The sequence below is a fragment of the Bufo gargarizans genome, chromosome 6, assembly GCF_014858855.1.
Source record: "Bufo gargarizans isolate SCDJY-AF-19 chromosome 6, ASM1485885v1, whole genome shotgun sequence".
Taxonomy (NCBI): Eukaryota; Metazoa; Chordata; class Amphibia; order Anura; family Bufonidae; genus Bufo; species Bufo gargarizans.
Genome location: NC_058085.1, coordinates 146,402,246 through 146,419,947, shown reverse-complemented (window position 1 = coordinate 146,419,947; position 17,702 = coordinate 146,402,246). Strand labels below are relative to the sequence as shown.

Below are 17,702 nucleotides of genomic sequence, written 5' to 3'. Positions count from 1 at the left end.
GCCAATTCTTAAAGTTTTTATGTGGCTAAAAAGATTTGCTTTTATTCTCCTCCCACATGCCACAGATTGGAGCTAGGTGCTTGAAAATTTGGTCACTTGCAGATCATAGCGACACCTGCTATTTCCTCGATTTGCAAAAGGCTGGTGCCACATCTTTTTTATGCAGTTTTTTAAGCCAAAACCAGAAGTTTATCAAGCAGGAGTGAAAGTATTAAGGGCAAATACTACTTCTTCACTTTTTTCAAGCCACTCTTGGTTTTGGCTTCAAAAACGGCATAAAAAACCCTGAATGTGTAGCAGCACCTTTAACCTTACAGCCTGTCCTTCTTGGTGTTGCAGTTTCAATGTTGAGGAGTGTAGTAGCTGCAGATTTCTCCCAATGTATTTTAAGCTCATCGCTGTTTTATGCTATCACTATACTTGTGATCTATTTTGAAAAGGGGTTCTGCACTTTGTTTTAACTGATGATCTATCCTCTGGATAGATCATCAGCTTCTGATCGGCAGGGGTCCGACACCCGGGACCCCGCCGATCAGCTGTTTGAGAAGGCAGCGGCGCTCCAGCCGCGCTGCGGCCTTCTCACTGTTTACCGCCAGCCCACTGATGTCACGACTAGTATCAACTAGTGTGGGTGGGGCTAAACTCCATTCAAGTGAACAGAGCTTAGCACAGCCCATGCTAGTTGATGCTAGTTGTGAAGTCAGTGGGCCGGCGGTAAACAGTGAGAAGTCCGCAGGCATGCTGGAGCGCAGCTGCCTTCTCAAAAAGCTGCTCGGTGGAGGTCCTGGGTGTTGGACCCCCGCCAATCAGATGCTGATGATCTATCCAGAGGATAGATCATCAGTTAAAACAAAGTGCAGAACCCCTTAAATTTTTCTCTACAAAGTCGAGTGTTGTTAAAGTACTCTTGCTTTATAGAGGTGGGCCCATCTAATAAAACCTTTCAGATTGGAGCACTTGTGTGGTGACTAGCTGATTGTCATGGGTCCAGCTCATAAGCCTCCTCCAGCAAAGAGCTGGTTTTAGTGGGGGGAAACTGTGGTCAACCAGGCATTTCCAGTCTGTAGGGGAAATGTATTAGTACAAAGCAGCCACTTAAATCAATGGCCATCCCTTAATACAGTGTTTCCCAACCAGTGTGCCTCCAGCTGTTGCAAAACTACAACTCCCAGCATGCCCGCACAGCCAAAGACTGTCCAGGCATGCTGGGAGTTGTAGTTTTGCAACAGCTGGAGGCACACTGGTTGGGAAACACTGCCTTAATACATGGATGGCTTAAAGGGGTTTTCTGAGACTTTAATACTGATGACCTATGCTCAGGATAGGTCATCATTATCTGATCGGTGGGTGTCCGACGCTTGGTGCTGATCAGCTGTTAGAGAAGGCAGCTTTCTCTAGGCCAGTAACGACACGTTCATCTGTCACGTGGCCTATGAGCAGCTCAACCTCATAGAAGTGAATGGGGCTGAGCGCGATACCAAGCAATGTACAGCGCTCTGCTTGGTAAGCACAGAAGGCCACAGCGCTCACAGAAGAGCCAGTGCCTTCTCAAACAGCTGATTGGCCCAAGGATAAGTCGTCAGTATAAAAGTCTTGGTAAACCCTTTTAAGTCTGCCAGAGCAGCTCTCTGCTGGAGTTCACTAAGGCTACTTTCACACTAGCGTTCGATCGGATCCGTTCTGAACGGATCCGATCATATTAATGCAGACGGAGGCTCCGTTCAGTACGGATCCGTCTGCATTAATAACTTAGAAAAAATTCTAAGTGTGAAAGTAGCCTGAGCGGATCCGTTCAGACTTTCAATGTAAAGTCAATGGGGGACGGATCCGCTTGAAGATTGAGCCATATGGTGACATCTTCAAGCGGATCCGTTCCCATTGACTTACATTGTAAGTCTGAACGGATCCGCTCGCCTCCGCACGGCCAGGCGGACAGCTGAACGCTGCTTCCGCCTGTCCGTGCGGAGGCGAGCAGAGCGGAGGCTGAACGCCGCCAGACTGATGCAGTCGGAGCGGATCCGCTCCATTCAGACTGCATCAGGGCTGTACGGAGGCGTTCGGGTCCGCTCGTGAGCTCCTACGAACGGACCTATGAACGCTAGTGTGAAAGTAGCCTTAAGGGGGCATTACATAACTAGATTATAATAATGAGGTTCTGATTCTTCTTCTACCTCCAGATTCCATTAGTATTGGAGTAACTGGCATTGGGTTAAGTATTGCCAGCTCCTCAGCCAACTCTTTACAATGGGGACAATCCGTAATTGAGAAGAAAGAGGACAGAGATGATCCACCCTCAGGTCAGTAAAATGATAATCACTGGACCATTAAACATACAGGGTGGAATTTATTATGAGGTCAGTTTTGCTTGAGTCTGCATTGGTGTACTTTATGCCACATTTATTAAATATACGTTGTTTGATAAATTTCAGTTCACACCTCAGCCAAAAAAAACGCAGGTATCACCGGCTTAGAATGTTTCACTCAAAGAACAGGGCAGAGGCCTCGGTGACTCACCACCACCCAAAGGCATATAGGATAGAAAGGTCCCCTGTGCGTGTCTATTCCATTTAATCCAAGAGCTTTCAGTGCAGGCGTCTTTTGCCTTGACCACAGCAGTCCACAGTGAAGGAAGGTCACGACTCGTAACTGAGCCTAGATGAAATAGACGATTGCCTGAGAAGTCCACACTGTGCGTCACCAAAGCACTCCTGGAAAGGATCACTAAATGGCATATAAAACGATAGGCAAAGTTAAACCCGTTGATTTTTAGCAATACAAAAAAAAAAAAAATCAAAGAAAGATACGTACCAACCCAGGATTCCACCCACTCAGTTTCATTAGTGCTTGTTATGTTTGTTTGCGCAAGCGAGTGCAAAATGTGGCAAAAGCTGGATTTTGTGACTTTTTGAAGACAAAATTCTGGAGTGAAGGCATGATAAATCGGGGTCACTGTATATACTTATAACATTGAAGTGGACGGTGGACCTGTCATGCTGATCATTCTGTACTAGCATATGAGGTCAGGAGCGCTGAGAAGATAGATCTGTACTTTACAACAAACCATTAAAGGTAACCTGTCACTGGGATTTTGTGTATAGAGCTGAGGAGATGGGTTGCTAGATGGCCACTAGCACATCCACAATACCCAGTCCCCATAGCTCTGTGTGCTTTTATTGTGGCAAAATAACGATTTGATACATATGCAAATTAACCTGAGATGAGTCCTGTCCCTGACACATCTCATCTACAGGACTCATCTTAGGTTAATTTGCATATGTATCAAATAGGTTTTTTTTACACAATAAAAGCACACAGAGCTATGGGGACTGGGTATTGCAGATGTGCTAGCGGCGATCTAGCAACCCACGACCTCAGCTCTATACACACAATCCCGGTGACTGGTTCCCTTTAAGTATACATTTGTATGTTTTGGCTAGCGGGCTCACTTCTCAGGCCTAACTAAATAGTGCCATCACTGAGGAGGTCCACAGGAACATATGGCTCAAACGAACGCTGGAGGTCCTTGCTGCTAGAGATCAGTGGTGTATGGCCCACTACTGATCACAACTTTTGACAATTTCTGTGATATATCAGAAGTTAGTTGTAATAACAGCAACCCTTTAGATTTTCTAACCATTCAGCAATGGCAAGGAGCCTTGGCAGTGCTGAACCATCAGAACACAAGCAAATGCCGAGGGCACATTCACATGGAACTTACACATGTTCTTTCACCACACAGTAGGTCATGTATGAAAAAATTTACATTTGTAGCACTGGTGGGAAGGGGGGGGGGGGGGCTTCATTGCAGTACTGAATAACACTTTTTTTTTCTGTGTTAAGGAATCCCACTGCATTTAATCATGAAGTCTCAGAGCAGAGGTGGACCTCTTACCAGAAGCAGACATGGACTTTAAGAAGATCAGCCTGAGTACAGTGTCAAAGACTAATATGTATGTTTTGTAATGCAAAGGATGCCAAATTTCCACAGCTTTGTCAGGCATTAATGATTTATTGGTTCTAACATTTGATGAGACCCCTCAGCTGGCTAGAACTGGACGTGTGCTCACAATTAAAGGGGTTGTCCAGGTTCAGAACTGACCCCAGACCTAACCCAATTCTTCACTCATTCAGCATGAATTTCATGCTCTGATGCTTCCTCTTGCACTGTGCTGCATCGCGCAGGGCAAGGGCTCCTTCTTTACCTCCGGTGATGTACCAGGTCTCACTATGTGTATGCTAAGCAGAGACTTCTGCCTAGCAGTGAGCCTGGTGACGTCACCAGCACTAATGGATGGTCTTTAGGGCAGCGCTATACCTGCTCTGAACTCAGACAACCCCTTTAGGGCCTTATTCAAATGGCTGTGATGTGGGTGCATTTGAGTCTATACTGCAGCTGCAAATCCTGGCCTAACCATGGGTTTAATGATCAAACTTACAGCCTCATAGATCCTTTACCTAAAAGAGAAACAAGGATCATAAAAATTCTACCTGTGGAACGTCCCTTTTTTCGCTTCCATGCCCGTGTGAACTCCTTGCTACGGTGCCGACCCATTGACTTGAATGGGTCAACGATCTGCAACAAATAGGACATGTCTTATCTTTTGCAGTGCAGAGGCATGGACCTGGAAGGGCTTCTGAGTGTTTCAGTTGGCTTTCAATTCGTGCCACCGCACAAAGATAGGACATTTCCTATTTTTTGCCATATGTTGCGGACCCATTCAAGTCAATGGAGCAGAGTTCACATGGCCAGTGCCTGTGTATTTCAGACTCGCTGTATACATCCACAACACGGGCACGGAGGCCATGTTTATCTGAATGGGGCTTAAGACTGATGTTCTGATGTGCCCATAAGAGTTCTATTAAACACTAAGGGGGGGGGGAATTTATTAGCTCACTTGCGCCTAAAAAGTGGTGTTAAAAAGTTGCAAACTAGGTGTTTGCAACCATTTAAAAAATGGTTGCAGCTTTCCCTAAAGGGGGCATGGACAGTCACCCCAACAAATGTGTCTTCATTTACGCCAGTTTTATGTCACAAATAAAGCCAGAAATCTATTGCAGCTCTGAGCCGTCATAGATTTCTGTTTAGGGACATTGTCTGCATCCTCCAGTGGCGCAGGAGATAAAGACTGGTGCAGAAAGTGCTGGTCTTGACTTCAGATGAAACATGCGAAGTCGATTCGTATAATACACTTGGAACAGAACCAGAGTTCGGGAATTTTTTTTACAGTAGTAATTAATTTATGAAGTTAATATTTATTAAGTTTTGCGAGACTTCCCAAAGTAATACATTCTAATACTGTAAAGAGCACTCGCTCTGTACAGTATTCAAACTTAGCATTATGCGAATAGACTTCAGATGTCGATTTGCTCATCCCTATTGACTGCATTAGAGCATAAAATAAATGGGCAACAATTTATATACATATTTGTGTACATATAAGCAGCCATGCCCTCAGATCACATCTCATGGTGATCAGAACCTTTTCTGATGCTTTAGATGTCACTATGCATGACTGTGGGAGCTGGCCACACTCACAAAGAGCTTGGCAAATTTATGCAGATTTTGTTCATTGACGTAATCTGTAACATCACTTGTGTAAATATGTATTTTTAAATGACAGTTTAATAAATACGTTCTATATTTATTATAATACACAGGATAATCGCTAATAGTTGTGAGTTACACCTAGTCACATTATAAGGGCCTCTTACCCTTTAAACAACCAAACCATTACAACAGAGTGAGGCTGTGTGTGAATTGCAGTTTTCAGAAGGAAGGCAAACTGCCTGAAAAACAAACAAAAAAACTAAACAAAACACATATGTTCAAGGGAACCTGAAGGGTATCTGAACTGAAGGCAGCATGTTATAGAGCAGGAGGAGCAGAGCAGATTGATTTGTAATTTGCATATTTATATCTGTGCTCATTCTGGACTGAAGTCAAGGAGGCGGAGCTATCAGTGACTGACAGCAAAGTTCATCATATTAATACAAGACGACAACATACATCCATGAATGTCACTTACACGTTTCAAAACACTGACACAGGTTCATAGTCAGTGAGGGACAAGTCTCTGTGTAATGGTACTGCATGTTGAGGTCACATAAGATGCTCAGATGGTCGCGCAAATCTGACCAACAGTGGATTTTCCTGCTGCTGAAAAAAACTGACTAACCAAAGGATCATGATACTAAACCAAGAATAAGATTGTGGTTATCAGCAGCATCTGTCAGAATGAGCTACTGTAGATCTAGGATTACAGTAATATACACTTATATTTGAAAAGATGGATGGGTCCACACTCATACTCCACCACACTAAAGTTCAGTTCTTACTGTTACCACGTACAAATAAAACAAGTAAAAATTTGTTCCATACCAATGGAGTAGTGGTTGTCCCGTGGAGTCACTGCTTTCATCTTCTAAATAGCCTCTATAAACAGAACCTACAATATGACTGGTGGCCATGGGCTTCCAGTCAGCCTTTTTTTTGCCTAGTCTACAAGTTTAAAATTACAGGGGGGAGATTTAAAAAAAAAAAAACACACAAGCTTTAAGTTTCATTATTTTATTGAAAAGCCTGTACAAACCAGAAGTAACTTTAAGCAAAATGTTACATTGCAAACAATTTAGAGGAAGAGGGATACAGGGAACCATAGGAAAATCAGATCAGAAGGGACCAGCAATCAACCACTTGTTTGTCACATAATAAAAAGATTAATGACCTTGGTCCATGTAAGCACTGCCTTTTGGGTCACGTGTTGAAGAGTTTCCCTTCTACTACCTTGATTCCTCTGCCTAAAAAAGACCACTTAAAGCTCACCATTTAAAATAAATAGTGTGCAGTTTATGTCACAGTTTAATATAACTGTAAAGAAAAGACGTGCAGAAAGCAGCCATACTGATGAAGAATTTGGGACCTCTGGAGCCCCTGGAATTATAGATTGCATCCAACACTAGCCTGACCATAGCAGTCACACTAGGTGACCGATAAAGTGTCTACTCTGAGATCTCACACTGGGTTAATGAAGGTAGGGAAAATTCTGTAAAGCAAAAGGAATTATTATGTGTAAAAGGTGGCAATAAACATTAGATGAAGGTCAACCAATTTTAACAAGACTGGCTGACTGGTTAGATGTTAAGGAACAGAATTAGCTTGATTTCAACATGTCCAATCTTTTGTTCTCAATACAAGGTAAGCACAAGCATCTGCCAGGGGATTATTCCCTTCTCCTGAACTGACCTTCACCTTTACTTAGATTTTAGTTAAGTTTTGCTTATTTAAATATCCAAGTTTTTTTTTGCAGACACCACAAAGACCATGTACATCTATATTAGATAGAACACCAGTAAAATAAAAAAGCACAAGTGCAGTATAAGAAACATGTGCCGAGTAGCCATCACACAAGCAATTCTGATGCAGTTTTTGAAGTCAAAATGAGTGTATTTGAAAAGACAAGAACCTACCTTATGTACTGTCCTTTTACTATCCACTCATTGCTTTGCCTTCAAAAACTGCTTAGGCTACTTTTACACCTCAAGGGTGAGGTCCAGCGGAGAACCGGATGGACACAAACTGCTGCATGCTGCGGTTTGTGTCCAGCCGACTCTCCACTTGTCTGCTGGAACAGCCATGCCGCAGCTGCACACCAGAGGCGTGAAACTAGCCTTATGTGAAAGTACCCTTCCCATTAAATTCTGTAGTCTCACCCACATTTCAGCTTACTGGGAAGAGTATCACCTACATCAGCTAAGCTATTCTATGGTACAGGTTTGCTGACCATAGACGGTGTGCAGGACACCAGAATACAAACGGCTATAATTGAAATCAGGACACTGGAAACGGTCTTTGTTCACTCCTTCAATCAGCGGGTCACTTTTTTCCCCTCTTTGGTGCTGCAGACTTTTTCCCTCCCTTTTTGGTATTGTTGCAGTACTTTGCTTCCAGTTCTGCCATGAAGCTATCGACTTCCTTCTCCCGATCCTGCTGTCTCTTCTGAAAGTTGAAACACATTCAGTTAGAAGAGGTTAAAAAGGGGTTTCTGGGAGTTTAATATTGATGGTGTATCCTCAGGATAGGTGGTGGTCTGACAATTTGCACCACAGTCAATCATCTGTTTAAAGAAGTCACAACGCTCTAGTGAGCTTACCAAGCACAGCACCTTTCATTGAATAGTGGCTATGCTTGGCATTGCTGAAGCCAGGCCCATTCACTTGAATAGGACTCTCAGTAGAGCATTGTGACATCTTCAAACAGCTGATCGGCAGGGTGTCAGGAATTGTACCCTCACCGATCAGATACTGATGGCCTATCCTGAAGGTAGGCCATCAATATTAAACATTAAGAAAAGATATAAGTAATCTGAGGATATGGAAGCAGTCTTACTTGAATCAGAGCTTTTAAGTCATCCTCTCCATCACCAAGCCCAATTTCCTTTTTCATTGCTTCAGCTTCTGCCGCTTCTTCATGAGCCTAAAATAAAGATTTTTTTTAAGCAGCACTCCTTTCCATGTGACATTTTACACCTGCCATCTACAGAGCTAATCCTCTTTTCTTCTGGATAATGTGCTCAATCTCGCAATCTATTGCAAAAGTACAATACAAAAGCAACTTGCAAAACAACTATCACATGGTCTGGTGCCAACATGGCAAAAGTCACATTTTAATATTTGAGTCAGGAAGAAAAAATTGCTATGGCCGTAGATATTGTTGAGTTTCTAAACCACTTCCAGAATACTTTCGTGCATAATTTGCAGATATTTATGGCATATAGATTGGATATGCCACAAACAAATGATTGGGAAGGGGGGGGGAAGAAATAGAACCCATTTCTGAATCTCCAATTCACTGCTAGGCTCCATTCAGATGGCTATAACAGGTGACCTGGACCTCCACTGTTCAAGTGAACCGTTAATGAAAAGTTAGCGAGTCTAAGAACTCATTCGGACAACCGTATATTTGAGTCCGCATCCGTATTCCTGTTCCGTGGCCCTGCAAAAAAGATAGAAAATGTCCTATTTTTGTCCGAAATTGTGTACAAGAATAGACATTTCTATCATAGGGCTGGCCGTTCCGTTCCACAAAATGGGGAATGCAAACGGCCGGTGTCTTTTGCGGACTGCAAAACATACTGTCGCCTGAATGAGCCCTAAGGCCTTAATCGTATATAGATATATAATATCTCTGTGTAGCCTCCACTCCTGGTTTTGGCTCACAATCACTGACATTAGGCTACTTTCACATCTGCGCTTTCCCTTTCAGCTATTGAGATCCATCATAAGATCTCAATAGTGGGGGAAAAGCTTCAGTTGTGTCCCCATTCATTGTCAATGGGGACAGAACTGAAGGGAATGGAGTGCACCAGAATGCATTCTGTTCCGTTTCATTGCATTCCCATGACGCACACAAAAGCGCTGAAAGCAGTGTTTTTGAGTGCGTTCTGGGATGTGGAGCAAGACTGGTCAGGCATGAAACACAATGTAAGTCAATAGAGACTGATCAGTTTACTCTGACACAAAAGAAAAAACAGATCCGTCCCCCATTGACTTACAATGGTTTTAGGATCGGTCATGGCTATTTTAGAGATAATACAACCAGATCCATTCATAACGGATTGAGCCGGTTGTATTATCATGAGGGAAACATTTTTTGCTGATCCATGACTGATCCAGCAAAAACGCAGATGTGAAAGTAGCCTAAGGCCTAAAGAGCGGCCACGTGTATATTTTGCCTCTAGGGGAGCAAAATACCCCAATAAACAATGCCAGACATTTTAAAGTACAAAACAGATCTTTATTAGGTTACTTTCACACTAGCGTTCGATCGGATCCGATCATAATAATGCAGACGGAGGCTCCGTTCAGAACGGATCCGTCTGCATTATTTTTAGCATATAACAGCTAAGTGTGAAAATAGCCTCGTACGGATCCGTCCAGACTTTCAATGTAAAGTCAATGGGGGACGGATCCGCCTGAAGATTGAGCCATATTGTGGCATCTTCAAACGGATCCATCCCCATTGACTTACATTGTAAGTCTGGACGGATCCGCACGGCCAGGCGGACACCCGAACGCTGCAAGCAGCGTTCAGCTGTCCGCCTGTCCGTGTGGAGGCGAGCGGAGCGGAGGCTGAACGCCGCCAGACTGATGCAGTCTGAGCGGATCCGCTCCATTCAGACTGCATCAGGGCTGGACGGCTGCGTTCGGGTCCGCTCGTGAGCCCCTTCAAACGGAGCTCACGAGCGGACCGACGAACGCTAGTGTGAAAGTAGCCTAAATTGGTCCAAAAAGGACAAGCATGACAACATAAAATATCCATGGGAGAAGTGCCATGATGTTAAAAAAAAAAAAGTCGGGTAAGTAAATGTAATGCTCTAATCTTAACAGTAACTTAAATGGTGTAATACTGTGGGGGATACTGGGTGTTAGGCATGTGCAAATGAGTAATTGCCTATAAGCCCCACAAAGAACTCTGGTGTAAAAAAAACAAAAAACATAAAAAGATCGTCGCAACATGCAACCAATTGCTGAGGCAGAATACACCCATGTAACCTCCTAAACAATTGCCTGTAGTCCAAAGTGGAGGGAGGGGAAATAGACCGTAATGTGATGGGAATAAAAATTCATCTCAAGTAAGAGCTTTTGCAAAACAAGTCCCACAGTTAATAAAGTTAAATCCCCAACCACCACTAAGGTACATGCACTAGTGATACAAGAAAGGAGCATAAGATACTGACCACACTGACAAAAGCCCAAAGTACGTTTCACGGACATGCTTCCTCACTCCCCCTGAACATACTTTGGGCTTTTGTCCTCCCCAGTTTGGTCAGTATCGTATGTTTTTTTTTTTTTACTTTTTGCTCCTTTCTTGTATCACTAGTGCATGTACCTTAGTGGTGGTTGGGGATTTAACTTTATTAACTGTGGAACTTGTTTTGCAAAAGCTCTTACTTGAGATGAATTTTTATTCCCATCACATTACGGTCTATTTCCCCTCCCTCCACTTTGGACTACAGGCAATTGTTTAGGAGGTTACATGGGTGTATTCTGCCTCAGCAATTGGTTGCATGTTGCGACGATCTTTTTATGTTTTTGTATTTTTACACCCGAGTTCTTTGTGGGGCTTATAGGCAATTACTCATTTGCACATGCCTAACACCCAGTATCCCCCACAGTATTACACCATTTCAGTTACTGTTAAGATTAGAGCATTACATTTACTTACCTGACTTATTATTCTGGGGGGTTTTCTTTACATCATAGCACTTCTCGCATGGATATGTTATTTTTGTTATATGTTGTGTCATGCATGTCCTTTTTGGACCAATTAATAAAGATCTGTTTTGTACTTTGAAACACGTGGCATTGTTTATTGGGGTATTTTGGTTAGGGTTCCACACGTACTATATTTTATTATTATCATATTTTTTTTATTCTTTTTCCTCTAGGGAGCAACAACATAAGACCAAGCCGGTCCAATGGTCAAACCCTCACCAAATCAGACATTTATGGTTCCGGTTGAGTAGGTTGCAGCTAACAGTTGTCTATTATTTGGACAGCAAGTCTGTTCCCATCCTGCACCAGTGATCCATATAAAGCTCAAATATACACTCAGTGATGTTGCATCCATAGTCATGTAACGTGCAGTCTTCTGATGTTAGATAGCTATGGATGCATAATCAGGCCCAGTGTCCATACAGGGTTGCTAAAAGGCAGGAGCCCAGTCCCTGCTAATAAAATGGTGACTTCTTTTAGAAGGATGGCGACATTAACAAGGCCAGTTGTATCATTCAACACAATAGATTGTGAAAGCTGCATCAGACTACATTTGGTAACCCATACTGTGCAGCTAAATGCAAGTCTCTGAACAGGAACACGACAGTGAAGGCTAGGACACTTTGCAGGTACACAGATGACGTCATAAGAGGATCAAGGCTTTCCATAGAAGAAACACAAACTGACTTCATAGTAAGGTCTGAAGCAAATCCTGTAAAAACAAAATGATGCCCAAGTACTGCTGTAACCAAGCTCTTAAATTCACATTTTATCTATGTGACCAGGTATCTGGGCCTCACCCTTTTCTTGCGTTGGTCACGTTTCTTCTTGGATTCTTTCACAAAGACGTCATAAGCCGGAACCTCTTTCTTTTTAATAGCCTTCTGAATAATATCCTTGATCCTGGGTTCATCATCAATTTCAGCAAGTATAACAGAATCCATGATGTTATCCATGTCTCCTTCAAAGTCCAAATATGCTTGTATTATATCGGCTCGTTCTTCCTCTGATCCTTTATACTTTTCTTCATATGCTTTTATGTCTTCTACAGTGATCTAAAAAAAAAAAAAAATGTGTATATGTGTATATATATATATATATATATATATATATATATATATATATATATATATATATATATATATATATATTCATAAAAATAAGACACACTGTTTAGCTCATGTACATGAAGCCAAGCTGCAGCTGTGGTCCCTTTGGCCTAAGTATCTGATTAGTGGGTGTATGACACCCAGGACCCCACCAATCAGCATTGCTCCTATGAGCGCCGCACCCTTTTTTGTGCTTTTCCTGGGCCAGTGATGTCACGTTTATCAATCACTTGGCCTAGGAGCGTTATACACAATGTATGGCATTGTGCTTGGTAAGCTGTGAGAAGGCCACATCGCTCACTGGAGCGCCGCTGCCTTCTGAAATAACTGATCGGCAGGGGTCCAAGGTGTCAGACCCCCAACGATCAGATACCGATGACTTATTCTGAAGTAAAAAAAAAAAAATAATAATAATAATTTTAACCCTCAGAAAACCCTTTTAAAGAAATGATTTTACACAAAGCAGAAAAAACCTTGGGTAACAATACCTTCCTAAACATCAGGCGCCAGTACTCTTCCCAGTTCCGGTCTTGGGAGATGGTGTCGGACTCTTCATCCACAATCCCCTGCTCATCATACAAAGCTCTTTGCTCCTTGTCGCTGAGAATAGAATACACTTTTCCAAGTACCTTCATACAAAAATGTTAGGTTAGGGGACTAAACCAAAAACACTGATACAACATGGATGAGCTGGTGCCATATACACCATCATCATCATCAGGACAGTGTAAAGGGTAAGGCTACTTTCACACTTGCATTTAGGTTAGGGGTGCACCGAAATGAAAATTCTGGTCCGAAACCGAAAATTCAGGAAGCCTTTGACCGAAAACGCCTTTTTGCCCAAATACTTTTAAAATACTTTTTTTTTTAAATGATTTTATAACAGTGCCATCCACAGACCCCCACCCACCCCATAACAGTGCCATCCACAGACCCCCACCCACCCCATAACAGTGCCATCCACAGACCCCCACCCACCCCATAACAGTGCCATCCACAGACCGACCCCCCCCCCACCATTGCCGCTCCAGTACAGACTAGTTATAAAATGTGTACAATTAATAAGGAATCTATTCATGAGGCCCCCTCTGCAGTAGAACATTCAATATAGCCACATCCTACTCACAGGGCTGTTATCTTAATGCTGGCCGGCCGGGCAGACGAGCGGCAGCGTCACGACTGACGTCACATGCCTGAGCCGCCTCCTTCATTCAGAAAGTAGGCCGGGCACATGACGTCAGTCGTGACGCTGCCGCTCGTCTGCCCGGCCGGCCAGCATTAAGATAACAGCCCTGTGAGTAGGATGTGGCTATATTGAATGTTCTACTGCAGAGGGGGCCTCATGAATAGATTCCTTATTAATTGTACACATTTTATAACTACTGGAGCTGGGGGGCCGGAGCACAGTGAACGCACCGGCCCCCAGCTCCTCCCCGCTGATACATCGCAGCCTGCGATGCTGGAGCATGGCAGGCTGCGATGTCAAAAGGTGGCGGAACGCCGTTCCGGTGCGTTCCGCCAGAAAAAAAGCCCTGTATATAACCAACCATATTTTCTGCCGATATGTACCAATATCGGCCGAAATGTATTAGGCCCATTTTCGGCCGCCGGAATTTTGGTGCACCCCTAGTTTAGGTGCAGATCCGTCTGGTATCTGCACAGACGGATCCGCACCTATAATGAAAACGCTTAGATCCGTTCGCATTACCATGAACACAAAAAAAAAAACTATTTTTTTTTTTTTTGTTCATGGTAATGCAAACGGATCCGTTTTGACTTTACATTGAAAGTCAATGGGGGACGGATCAGTTTGAAAATTGAGCCATATGGTGTCAAATTAAAATGGATCCGTCCCCATTGACTTCCATTGTAAGTCTGGATGGATCCGTTTGCCTCCTCACGGCCGGGCGGATACCCGAACGCTGCTTGCAGCGTTCAGGTGTCCGCCTGCTGAGCGGAGCGGAGCCCAAACGCTGCCAGACTGATGCATTCTGAGCGGATCCGCATCCACTCAGAATGCATTAGGGCTGGACGGATCCGTTCGGGGCCGCTTGTGAGAGCCTTTAAACGGAACTCACAAGCGGAGCCCCGAACGCAAATGTGAAAGTAGCCTTATTCTGCTCTTCTGCATCTACACTTAATATGGGACAATTATTTTGGAAACTGGATCCTCAGACTCCTATCTGCCAACTGCAGTGTATGGAAAGGGGCCACTCACTTCTATGGGGCTGTGCAAATAGAAGAAGCTTTTATGTATGGTCACCTCTCTACCCACATCAGCCATGAGACCCTCCCCCCACCCATCTATCAGACATTTCTAGCATATCCTACAAAGGCATCTGTCACCAGGTTTATGTCGCCCTCAGATACTGACAGAGATCCTGATTGCAGCACTTAAATATTAAAGGGACTTTGTCAGCCATTTTGATCATGCAGAACCGCTGACGGCTATAGGCCGAGGATAGGAGAGCAAGAAACATGCCTTTTGTGAAGCTGATATCATCAAGAGCAGTGTGAATATGAACTTTTATTTAGGCAGATTCTGCTCCTTAGGTGCACTAGGAGTGCAGCCTATTGCAGATGCACTTCATTGTGCAGCTCTGCCTCCAGGACCCAGCAGAATCTGCAGGAATACATTTATACTGTCCCTGATAATAGAAGCTCCATACAAGCCAAGTTGGTCTTTTTCTCCCCAACTTCTAACTAGAGCTGTCAAAAGTTAAGCAGTATGGCAGCAGTTTGGGCTAAATAGGCAATCCCTAATATTGTATCATATTTGCTAGGCTAAGCAATGAAAGTAACTGGTCTGCAGGGTCATGGAGACGTTACATTAGGCTACTTTCACACTTGCATTTGGGGTTCTGCCTGCGAGATCCGTTTTAAGGCTCTCATAAGCGGCCCCAAAAGGTTCAGTTCAGCCCCAATGCATTCTGAATGGATGCGGATCCGTTCAGAATGCATCAGTTTGGCTCTGTTCCGCCTGGAGTTCATGAGGAGACATGAAGTACAGAAAAGACAGACTATAGATCAGTGTTGTGAAGTAACTTGTCCTGCTGTGTGATTAGGACAGGTTGTGTGTACTAATAGGACGGCAGACATTTTGATTCCCCTGACGATTGCTCCCTAGAAAAAATTTGCCATTATAACTAATGAAGGTATTGGGGAATATATTTATAATAAAGTAATATTTAAGTATTTTCATTTTCTTAATTTCCAGAGAACCCCTTTAACTACTGAGCACGCGTGATCTCCAGCACTGGACTGAGCACAATAGAAGAACCCGAGCATTAAACCAGGCACCCCCTGCTCTGAAGAGGGGAGGGTGTCGGTACTCTAGTTCGGCTTAGGAGTCCCTGCTCTGACTCCATATATAACTATGTCCACATATGGAGTCAGTGCTTGGGGACACCCAGGGTATTTAAATCTAATTTAGGGTACTTTCACACTAGCGGCAGGGGACTCCAGCAGGCTGTTCCAGCGGGTGAATAGCCTGCACTATAATGGGGGCGGAGTCCCGGCAGCAGCACACGCAGTACTTTAAGGCCTCTTTCACACTTGCGTTGTCCGGATCCGACGTGTACTCCACTTGCCGGAAGTACACGCCGGATCCAGAAAAACGCAAGTGAACTGAAAGCATTTGAAGACGGATCCGTCTTCAAAATGCGTTCAGTGTTACTATGGCAGCCAGGACGCTATTAAAGTCCTGGTTGCCATAGTAGTAGTGGGGAGCGGGGGAGCGGTATACTTACAGTCCGTGCGGCTCCCGAGGCGCTCCAGAATGACGTCAGAGCGCCTCATGCGCATGGATGACATGCCATGCGATCACGTGATCCATGCACTTGGGGCGCCCTGACGTCACTCTGGAGCGCCCCGGGAGCCGCACGGACAGTAAGTATGCTGCTCCCCACTACACTTTACCATGGATGCCAGGACTTTAGCGTCCCGGCAGCCATGGTAACCATTCAGAAAAAGCTAAACATCGGATCCGGCAATGCGCCGAAACGACGTTTAGCTTAAGGCCGGATCCGGATCAATGCCTTTCAATGGGCATTAATTCCGGATCCAGCCTTGCGGCAAGTGTTCACGATTTTTGGCCGGAGCAAGAAGCGCAGCATGCTGCGGTATTTTCTCCAGCCAAAAAACGTTCCGTTCCGGAACTGAAGACATCCTGATGCATCCTGAACGGATTTCTCTCCATTCAGAATGCATTAGGATAAAACTGATCAGGATTCTTCCGGCATAGAGCCCCGACGACGGAACTCTATGCCGGAAGAAAAGAACGCAGGTGTGAAAGAGCCCTTAGTCTGGCGGCCTCTCTGTGTGTGTGCTGCCGATGTGTGTGGGGGCGGAATTCCAGCGGCAGCACACACAGAGAGGCAGCCAGACTAAAAGTACTGCGTGTGCTGCCGCCGGGACTCCATGCAGCTCTATAGTGTAATGGATAAGATTTATGGCTGTAATGTAGAAAGTTGTGAGTTCAAATCCTGCCAGAAACTTTTCAGAAATAGAGGCTAAATTTGATTTGAATACACTGGGTGTCCCCATGGACATAGCTATAGATGGAGTCAGAGCAAGGACTCCTAAGCCGCGGACTCACACTGAGGGACTCCCTCACTGTACAGCGATCTTCTGCATAGAAACAGAGGCTAAATTAGATTTAAATACACTGACTCAAGCACACACAATATTCGGCCGAACACCGCGATGTGCCAAGCATGCTCACCCAACACTACTGGACACATTAGGGTTGACGTCCTCAGAGGGCATCAAAACACTAGGGGGTACCATAACAGGCACATAATTTTTATTGGAATCCCCTCCCCCCAAAAAAAAAAAAAAAAAAAAAACACCTTTTGCCTTATCTTACAAATCATGGAAGTGTATGTCCTGGAAGTGTATGTCCTGAGGGAGTCATCCATCCACAGGACACAATGGGAGCCCGTGCAGCTCACATCCAGGGAGTGGATTTACCACAACCCCCCATCTGTGCAGCCTCCTCCCGCCTGGCCGCGTCCCGCCAGTGCTCGGGGTCTCCCACACTTACCTGGAACTTGAGGGTGGCCTCTTCCTTATCCTCCTCAGCGACCCGGTCGGGATGCACTTTTAGGGAGGTTTTGTGATACCCCCGGCGAACCTCCGCTTCCCCCGCCGTCCTCCTCACCCCCAGGACGGTGTACAGGTCAGAACTGCCGAAGTGGCGCTCGCAGCTCTCTAGCAGCTTGGGCATGATGGAGCCGAACAGACCCCGAGAAAGATGACAGACAAGCGGCGACCAAACAGTAATAACACTCCCCACGTGACAGGTTTTGGCGCGTCTAG

General features: G+C 44.5%; 2 protein-coding genes across 8 annotated transcripts in view; one reads left to right on the top strand and one right to left on the bottom strand.

Annotated features, from left to right (window-relative positions):
* FAM149B1 (family with sequence similarity 149 member B1) overlaps positions 1 to 5,613 on the top strand; it is a 49,295-nt gene extending 43,682 nt beyond the window's left edge. For 5 of the 7 annotated variants that reach the window (XM_044297725.1, XM_044297721.1, XM_044297723.1 and 2 more), the window contains 2 exons: positions 2,178 to 2,297; positions 3,841 to 5,613. In XM_044297725.1, coding sequence (XP_044153660.1) covers positions 2,178 to 2,297; positions 3,841 to 3,914 — 194 coding nt within the window. In that variant the 3' untranslated portion in view covers positions 3,915 to 5,613. Of the gene's footprint in view, positions 1 to 2,177; positions 2,298 to 3,840 lie in introns of those variants that run through there. The other 2 variants (XR_006390391.1, XR_006390392.1) reach the window with 2 other exon arrangements.
* Positions 5,614 to 6,552: 939 nt separating this feature from the next.
* Positions 6,553 to 17,697, bottom strand: DNAJC9 (DnaJ heat shock protein family (Hsp40) member C9). The gene is made up of 5 exons (XM_044296959.1): positions 17,428 to 17,697; positions 12,872 to 13,012; positions 12,075 to 12,329; positions 8,387 to 8,473; positions 6,553 to 7,996 (listed from the first exon to the last, which is right to left on the bottom strand). The coding sequence occupies exons 1-5, from the start codon at positions 17,608 to 17,610 to the stop codon at positions 7,874 to 7,876; spliced, it is 789 nt and encodes a 262-aa protein (XP_044152894.1). The 5' UTR covers positions 17,611 to 17,697; the 3' UTR covers positions 6,553 to 7,873.
* Between the last annotated feature and the right edge of the window lie 5 nt (positions 17,698 to 17,702).

Excerpts from the sequence above, each read along its gene's own strand:
- DNAJC9 (XM_044296959.1), bottom strand. The coding sequence starts at position 17,610 with ATGCCCAAGCTGCTAGAGAGCTGCGAGCGCCACTTCGGCAGTTCTGAC. Across the intron at positions 12,330-12,871 it reads GGCGCCTGATGTTTAGGAAG|ATCACTGTAGAAGACATAAA; the intron begins GTATTGTTACCC and ends TTTTTTTTTTAG. Across the intron at positions 8,474-12,074 it reads GTGACCAACGCAAGAAAAGG|GCTCATGAAGAAGCGGCAGA; the intron begins GTGAGGCCCAGA and ends TCTTTATTTTAG.